General features: G+C 50.8%; 3 protein-coding genes across 3 annotated transcripts in view; 1 reads left to right on the plus strand and 2 right to left on the minus strand.

The window, feature by feature from the left end:
• Positions 1 to 3,013, minus strand: part of CSUI_010920 (peptidase m50) — a 7,529-nt gene extending 4,516 nt beyond the window's left edge. The window contains exons 1-2 of the mRNA XM_068071021.1: positions 1,698 to 3,013; positions 435 to 933 (exon numbers count right to left, since the gene is read on the minus strand). Of these exons, the coding sequence (XP_067917001.1) occupies positions 435 to 933; positions 1,698 to 1,732 (534 nt within the window). The 5' untranslated portion in view covers positions 1,733 to 3,013. The remainder of the gene's footprint in view (positions 1 to 434; positions 934 to 1,697) is intronic.
• A 1,774-nt stretch (positions 3,014 to 4,787) lies between these two features.
• CSUI_010921 (peroxiredoxin prx2) lies at positions 4,788 to 6,808 on the plus strand. The gene is made up of 4 exons (XM_068071022.1): positions 4,788 to 4,979; positions 5,303 to 5,418; positions 5,918 to 6,088; positions 6,312 to 6,808. Exons 1-4 carry the CDS (start codon positions 4,916 to 4,918, stop codon positions 6,504 to 6,506), a joined length of 546 nt encoding a protein of 181 aa, XP_067917002.1. The 5' UTR covers positions 4,788 to 4,915; the 3' UTR covers positions 6,507 to 6,808.
• Positions 6,809 to 6,937: 129 nt separating this feature from the next.
• Positions 6,938 to 8,352, minus strand: CSUI_010922 (peroxiredoxin prx2; the record flags this gene model as incomplete). Its single annotated transcript, XM_068071023.1, has 4 exons — positions 8,021 to 8,352; positions 7,605 to 7,706; positions 7,284 to 7,454; positions 6,938 to 7,165 (listed from the first exon to the last, which is right to left on the minus strand). Exons 1-4 carry the CDS (start codon positions 8,348 to 8,350, stop codon positions 6,938 to 6,940), a joined length of 831 nt encoding a protein of 276 aa, XP_067917003.1. The 5' UTR covers positions 8,351 to 8,352.
• Positions 8,353 to 8,659: the final 307 nt, after the last annotated feature.

The raw sequence follows: 8,659 nt of genomic DNA on the forward strand, positions 1-8,659 counted from the left end.
AGATAAACAGATAGATAGATATACACCACACGTTTACGAACATGTAGGCGATAGAAGGGAGTTGTATCGTACATTTAGAGATATACATATGTATACACCTCTAGAGATATAGATGCATGTGTATATACGTATACAACTCTATGCTGTTTCGTAGATGCATCTAGGTAGTGCTTTAGAGAAAACTAGTGAACGTGCCAGCCAAGAAAGAAAGAAAGAAAAAGAAGGCTATCTCCCCCGTAAGTGCAATGTGAAAGCAATAAGAAAGATCCAAGTAAAAGAGACGGAAGACAACCTAGCTAGTCCAGAAGAGAGACCAGCCAGTCATCTCCTACGTCCACCTTTCTTCCTCTTCATTCGCTGAATAATGTCTCTCTCTCTCCCTTTCTTCTGAATGACTGGAGACCGATCCTTTCTTTCTTTGGTGCTAAGCGTACCGGTTGCCAATAGAAATGCGCAGCAACGGATAGACCTATTGTGATGGAGACTGTAATTAAGAAGATCGGAGAGAAGCCTAAAATAGGGGGATACCAACAGCATGTAGAGGCGCTGAAATCTTCATTACGAGAAGATAAAGACGAGGGTCTTGCTGCGGCTGCTTGAGGGAAACAGCAGAAGGGGCGGATAAAGATATAACGAAGAAATGCACCTACACGTCTTGTAGACGAAGATGAGGAGTCATTCTCTTCTTCTCCTCGATCTTGATGCTGAAGATACGAAGAAGAAGCGGAAGAAGAAGAAGAAAAAGGTCCAATAGTAGAATGCGATGTTTGCGAATTACTCTCTCGATTCCGATCGGACTCAACAAGTGCAGAAGACGATGAAAAGGTGCGAGGAGAAGAAGAAGGCGGAGATTGAAGAGGTCTCCCAAGTTCAGGGTCAAGATCTTCGCCACGACTAGTAGATGGAGAGGAGAAGTTCCCTGCTCGGACAATCCTTCAGAGAGAAAGAAAGAAAGAAAAGAAACGGACCAATTACAACAAGGTGAAAAGGAGAGGAAGGGTGGACGGGTGGTTGACTGAGTGAGTGGGTAGAGAAGTCTAGGGTGTATGTACACCTTGGGAGAGAGATTGGGTAGATGAAGAAACAACGATGAGAAAGGGCAGAGAAAGCACAAGTCTATTCTATCTGTAGGCGAAGACGAAAAGCTATTCTCAACTAGGAGACAAGGAGACCCGTAGGAAACGAAACACTCTAAGAGAAAGGAGGGGGTGGTCAAGAGAGCACGGCATACGAGAGGACATCGCCTTTCACGTCTTCTTCTCCTGACTGTCCTGAGGAATCATAAATACAAACTCTTTCTCCACAGTTTGTATACACCAACGCTCTACAATTTCTTTCCAAACCAGGACAGAGCCAGGTGTACATACGCACAGATATATGCATGCACATATGTATCGACATCGGTCCATGTATTGTATCTATCCATATACATGTAACCATAGAGAGAAGCAGCTGCTCGCTTCTCTCTATATAAGGAACTCCAACATATGTAGGAAAGAAGAATGGGAGAGAAAGACAGTTACAACGAAGACTGAAAGAGAGGATAGAAAGCAATGTAAGAATCACAACACAGCCGTAGCCATTTAGAGGCATTCCTTATAGACAGTCATACTTCAGCACGGAGAAAGAAATGCCCAGAGTGACTTAGGGTGAAAAGTTGCCTCAAAACTTTCCTTAGTAGAGTCCCCTCTGCTTACATGCCACGAGCGTCGATCCGTACGGGTCCCGACATCTTTCCTCTACAGCGAGAAGAGTCCTCTCATGGAGACAGGTGTTTTCATGGCCTCGGTTGGTGTCTGGAGACAGCAGACTTGAAAAGGAAAGCCAGATTCCACGGACACTTCATGAACGTCCCTCTATTCTCTTCTGAAAGAGAGAAAAAGACGAAGAAGGAAAAAAGCACTCTCTTTTCAAAGCCTATCTACCAGACGAGGTATTCCCGAGGGAAAGGAGGAGAAAGAAAGAAAGGGTAATGTTCTTCTCGCTCAGTGAAGAGAATGGAAAGAAAGGTGGAAAGAGACTGAAAAAAGAGGCTGATTGAGTAAGGTGCTTCTACCTCCCTTGATGAGTAAAAAGATCTTCATGGAGGCCGCTTGAGCCTTAAGCCGTGTGCTGTCGAAGAAGGGAAGCTTGCTGCTTTGGAGTTCTTTCCAAGAAAACAGATGAGAAAATGACAGTTGAGAAAAAAGGGAAGGAACCGTCCCAGTTTTATATGGGATGCTGCAGAGTCATACACAACAGAAGGTTTCTCTTTCTCTTTTATCAGACACGGCCGGCTTGTTGATGGCTATGAAGACGAGAACACACGCAAGAAGAGAAAAGAAGCTTCTTCCGCGGTGTCCGGCCGCCTCAGGTCGAATGAGCGGTCTAAGCCTGGCTGTAAAGAAAGAGATTCAAACACGGTAAGATAAAGACGATCTTAGTCACCGTAGAATCCATCTCCTGGCAGAGATGCCCAGCTGTAGAAAAGAAGAAGAAAGAATGCTAATACACAACCCAGAAAACAATCCATCAAAGGAAACAACCGACCAAACCGGAGCTTTCTTTCATGGCTTTCGGGAGAAAAAAGAAAATAAAAGCGGACACACAAGCGAGGCCTCTTGAGAGGCAACGGGCAAGGAGGGTAAAAGAAGCAAATCTCGCTTTAAGCTGGTGGAAAATGAGCGTACGTTACTTCGGTGGATTTAAGCATTTCAGCTTACGGACAGCCGACTGGAGCTAGCACATGCGTCCTTCCTCCGATGCTGTTGATTCGAGTTCATGGTCTACAGGCTGAAATATTCTTACCCTTGATGATGAGTATTCATCGATATCCATTTTTCAGGATAACGATACGTCTCGTACCGGAACAAGGTGTCGTGTGCTGGCCTAACATGCGATGCTGTCTTTGTGAGCGGCAAGAAGTTTAAAGAAAGTGACAGTGAGGTATCAAAACGACATAAACAGAGGAGGAAAACGAGGGAAAAGGTAGACGACAAAATCCAAGGTTTTACAAGCGTGCATGAGAAATGCCATTCCGGAGATACTTCTAGAAGAGAACATCGCACAAGAGGTCCGCCAGCACCCTGTCTCGGTCAGCGTCTCCGGAGACGGAAGAAGGGGGGAAAGTCCCGGGCTTCCTCAAAACCAGCAACAAAAGACAGAATTTCTTTTACTCTCTTGTTCAGTTGCACGCGAACCACTGCTGTTCCGCCCGTCCCCTACTTGATTTCTTGTTGTGTAGTGAGGCACTTGACAATCAAGGCATGTGTTTGACGCGGATCAGTAATCGTACTGCTCTACTCCCCCCCCTTCCGAGCACAAGACCCCGATTCGAGAGCACGCCCCAGCACGCAGGTATGCTGAAGGAACTCGAACACAACGTCTGATGCTTCCTACTTCTTCCGGACAGCTGCAGACTTCTTCACTAGTGAGAGTTGGAGAGAAATGAACACGGAAGGTCTTTACAGAAGGGCGTGGTACAACCCCTTTAGTGAGGAAGGAGTAGACGGATCTTTCGTTGAACACCTTTTGCCAAAAGAACACTGAAGGATCCAAATCTGGGTTGCTGGTGACTCCCTTGACGAAATGAAAGCGCAGGTCGGTCGCGCCTGCCTGCTGTCCTAGACGTTGCAGCGTCGCACTTTCGGGAGTGAACAGAAGGGTTATAGGTCCCAGCCGAAGCTTCTTCCGGTCTGCCGGAAGCGGTTTCTCTCGTTGTGTCCTGCTGGGCAACCAATGATTGTTGTCAGCCAAGGGACGGCGTTCAGGTCCCTGAACAATGCGTACAGTCGGGATTCGCGTTCGGGAAGAAACCGCGCGGGTCAGCCTGTGAGTGGATAACGACTACGTACAGTACTTACACTTCTCGAGCCCCGCCACCCCGACATAGAGCAAACAGTGCACTAGTTCCCGTACAAGGCGGGGCCGTAGCACACTGTGTTCACGTGGCCGGCAGTTATGTTCTGTAGTCAGCACTTCAAGTGCTTCTTTGTCCACGAGGCCTCGCCACAAGTACCGCTGCAATCTTTCAGGCCCAGTTAACAGGAGTTCTGTGCGGACATGGTCCGGTGATGTCTGACCGAGGTGATCAGAGAAACGGAGCGCTTTCACAAGCTGTTTGCGACGAGCATCGGGGACGTTTCCACGCATCGCTTTGTAGCGTAGGGGGCAGATGACAGAGGGCGTTTAAAAGTATCTCGTATAGTCTTTCTGTGCTGTTATTCAATCTGGGGCCTAGTTTGCACAGGCTTGCCTTCGTTTTCCTCCCGGCGCTTGGGCGGCAGTATGTAGATGGGTACGACCACTCCAGTGTCGGTCATTTGCTCGGATCTTGCCCGGCACTCGCGCACCATCGCCACCTGGACACACACCAATCCCGACGCCGACATCGCGTACCGATGCAGCTTCCGACAAGGCCAGAAGGAGGCTCTGCGCGTGTTTAGAGTCTCGAGTCAAACAAAGACGAAATTTCAACTTAGTCGCGGGAAAGCGGCACAGGTGATGCCCTCGCGTCAGTGACACAGTGCAGGACGGATGTGTGGAGGTAGGCGATGCAGATTAGTTCGCTCTGATCTACGGGTCCCTGTCAGCCATGTGTCCATTTGCTCCTCCTCGGAGCCGCGGCTGGCCAGTCGATCTTGGACCCGCCGACATCCCCCGTCCGCGTTTGTTCGAAACGGAGATGAAACCAGCGTCCACTACACCACTGACACGGGAAGGCACCACCTGCTGCCGGCGCCTGCCACGTATGTTGGGGAGCCCGGCCGGCGTAACGCTCGAGCGTCGGTTTTTCCTTCACAGTACACCCGCACACTTGTTGGCTGGAGCGAATGCTGGTTGGAGGGTGGCACTCCAATTATGCCTTTGTAGGTAAAGCTGCGTTGACGTAAGGCGACGAACTCACGCCAACAATTATCGGACTAGCATTCCGTGCATGGGTTTGTACCCCGTGGTGGCGGCGCTGGCCGCCCTCGCCCTTGCCGCTTCACCTGCGCATGGTGAGCCGCAGGGATGCTGTGCTTCTCAAGAGGACAGGATGCGGCACGGCCTGACAATCTCATGGGAGTGAACTTGCAAATGGGCTCAAAAAGGGAAAGAGAGGCGGTCGCTCTCGGTGGGGCCACAGCACGTACAGATACAAAGGAGCTCACCCCTTTCTTTTTCTGCGCCAAGCGCTCTTCTCATCACACAGACCACTCAGAGCTAGGAGACTTTCTGCGTTTCTGCTGGCACCCAAGCTCACGGCAGGCGAGTGAAGTGCCCTGTATCCTCTGGTCGGAACATCTCGGGCGTTTGTGGTATGATTCGATGTCTTTCGCAGGAGGGTCTTCGGCTGGCGTCACGAACGTGTACTATGACGTTCCGAAGACTTTCTCTGCTATCGAGATCCACGACCTGGACGGTGTATTACATAAGATGAGCGAGTATGATGGGAAGGTGGGTAAACGACCACTGCATTTCATTAGCCTACATCAGATGAGCGAGTATGATGGGAAGGTGGGTAAGCGGCCACTATATTTCATTAGCCGGAAAGCGTCGCTGTCCACCGGTCTTCCGGTTCACTTCCAGGGAGGTGCTGATCTGCGCTGCTTTCCTCTTCAGGTCAAGCTAGTAACGAACGTTGCGTCTTTGTGAGGCCTGACCCACCAGCACTACATCGACTTCGTTGAGCTCTACTCACGCTACCATGATCAGGGCTTCGAGGTACATTTTCCAACTGCAGTGCCATGGAGAGTCATCAGACTACCGGGCGATGAGTTGTACACGGCCCGGCAATCACTGCATCGGGGGCGTGAAACCCGTCACCTCGACCGAGATGCTCGCTGGCAGGATCAGGGGGCTCCAGAGTTGTCGTTAACGTGTGAGACGCTGGGTTCTGAGGAACCCAAGGGAGACGGCGCATGTGCTTCTGATGGTCCTCATGTGTTTTCCTTAGATCCTCGCATTCCCTTCGCGGCAGTTCCGCCGGCAGGAGTTCGATTCGAACGAGCAAATAAAGCGATTTGTGGCTCGGTACAATGTAACATTTCCGTTGTTCGAGGTCATAGACGTGAACGGTCCGGGCACGCACCCGATATTCCTGTACTGCAAGTGGCATAGTGACGAGGTACGTTCAGGGTTTACGCCTCTGTGGAGAACGAGGTTCATTCGCAGACACCCGAGGGCCTTGGGCCGTCCTGCTTCCCGCGAGAAGACTGAAAGCACGGGGGTGGAGGGCACAACGCATGAACACTGGTTTCCGTATCATCGCTCATTAGCTAGAGCGGTGCTTGGCTGTGTATATAGTAGCGCACAGATTTTTCCGTACGTATTTTGCCTGGTGCTGTCAGCTTTGGAACGATGGAGTGCTGGGAGACATATCATGGAACTTCGGCAAGTTTCTCCTAGACAGGAACAACGGTGTCTACAAATACTATACTCCAAGAACTCCGGCCATATCTCTGGAGGAAGACATTTGGAAGCTGCTGAATGAAGACGAAAAAGGACACTTCCGTGACGAGAACGGGGTGATCGGAGATGTGTAGGAATCTAGCCCAATCCTCTCCAGTCTCCACATGCACACCCACGATGCAGCAAAGCGCGAAAGTCAATAAGAGCGAGTGAGGCGGAGTTCGTAAATTCGGGTTTCTGAAAGGATCTTCGCTGATTGATGCTTTTAAGATTTTTGCGTATTCTGGGTCTTTGTAGCTAACAAAGGTGTGGTTTGAGTTCAATGCGGGCATGCGTCGTCTAGTATCAAGTGCACCCTGAAGATCCATTAGCACCACTGGTTCATGCTGTCCGTAAACTGGCGGCCATACGCCTTGACCAAGGTGAGAAAACGGACCAGTGCCTGTAATGGTTGATCGCGTAGCATCCACCATGACTGGTTAGTTAACCAAGACAGCATCCAACACTGAGGCAAAGAAAAGGCATGGTCAAAACGCAGCTCCACAGCACCGTAGCTTCCCGCAGCTCAAGACCAGTGCACCTCTCCCTCAAGATCATCACGCGGTGTGGAGAGTTTTCCATCCGGTCCCCTCACTCTGCCCTGCAGCGTCCCTCGAAGCAGTTTCTTGATGTCCTCTACTAGTAGGAGAGGGTTGTTTTCCGGTCCGTAGTACTTGTAGACTCGATTGTCTCGGTCCAGCAAAAATTTCCCGAAGTTCCACTCGATGTCCCCGAGACTCCCATTCTGATACAACTGCAGAACACGTGATAGAGAAAAGAACAGCGCTGTCACGCCATCGCCGGCAGACCTGTGACAGCTTGTTAGCGGTGGACAAATCGTGATTCGGCTTCAGAAGCCAAGCCGGGCTTACCTCTTCACTGTTCCACTTGCAATATCGAAATATTGGGTGGGTCTCGGGGCCATTCACAACAGTGAGGCCGAAGACCGGGAAAGAGACGTTGTACTTCGATAGGAAATCCTTGATTTCGTCTGGGTGCTTGTATTCCTCGTTGTTAAACTGGCGGCAAGGAAATGCCAAAATCTGAGACACGACAGCAAACAAGTCCCTTGCGTTCCAAAATAGCCTTCACCCTTGTAGGATGCCAGAGCACAAGACTGCAGAACACAGCAGCGGCCGTCGAAGGTGTCCACTTGTCAGGAAACGAGTCTGGTTGAACAGCGAGGAACTTACTTCGAAGCCCTGTGGCAGAAACCTGTCATACAGGTCCATAAGCTCTTGGTAATTCGTCCTCGTCGTGTCGCACAGAGAGGCCACATTTGTTATAAGCTTGACCTGTTGACACAATGCAAATAAGGAACACGGCAAAGCGGCTGCTAAAAAATCTGAATGCCTCCGAGCTGTTATTCTGCAATGGACATTTACTACCAGCGAGTCGAAAGAAATGTAGGCTCAGATGAAGGCGACTGACCCTATCGCACGCCCCGCTCTGAAACTGTGGTCGCCTATCTGCTCATGGCGCCCAGTCTCGCGCAGTCAGCCATCAACAGGGAGTAGGCGGCTACCAGCAAATGCGTCCGGAGCACTTGACGACTGGTCAAGCACACCGACAGTGGTTGAGGGTTTTCACATGATGCACCCTCTCGTACCTTGCCGTCGAATTCACTCATGACGCGTTCGTTACGGTCCAGATCCCATGCCGCGAGCCTCGTGAAATCACGAGGTACAAAGTCTGCCTCGAGTGCAGGGATTGTATCTGCATCGCCGGCAACAACGGGTGTATCGGCTGCGTCGTATTCCTTTACCATCACTTTGACGACAGGATCTCCCGCAGCTCCGCCGTGCCGCTCCTCAACGATGTCCACTTGCTGCACTGTTGGGGTGAGGTCAGGCATCTCCTCGCACCGGTGAAGAACCCCAGTAGGATCGTTAGGGGGCGCCGGACGCTGCGCAATCTCGGAGGCACTTAGTTGCTCCATATCTGAACAGAAATAGCACAAGGAAGCGCAAGACCGAACCGTCGGAGAAATGACCCATATAGACCAGCTGCTACCCTGCTTGCCCGCTGGCTGCCTGCCACCAAGGCTGGCACACTGCAGCTATCTTCGACTCGTGACCGAGGCGGCATCTGGCTCCAGGATAAAGTCAACTGCGTGAGGGAAAAAGACCAAAAAGTAATGTCCAACTAGACTCGACGCCTGCGCTGGTTGCGCGTATGTTCGTACCTTTAAACCCGAAGCAATCCAACACAGGTAACAGACCCGCCGTAGCTGGGAGCAGATTGAACC

The sequence above is a fragment of the Cystoisospora suis genome (assembly GCF_002600585.1).
Source record: "Cystoisospora suis strain Wien I chromosome Unknown contig_8875, whole genome shotgun sequence".
Lineage (NCBI taxonomy): Eukaryota > Apicomplexa > Conoidasida > Eucoccidiorida > Sarcocystidae > Cystoisospora > Cystoisospora suis.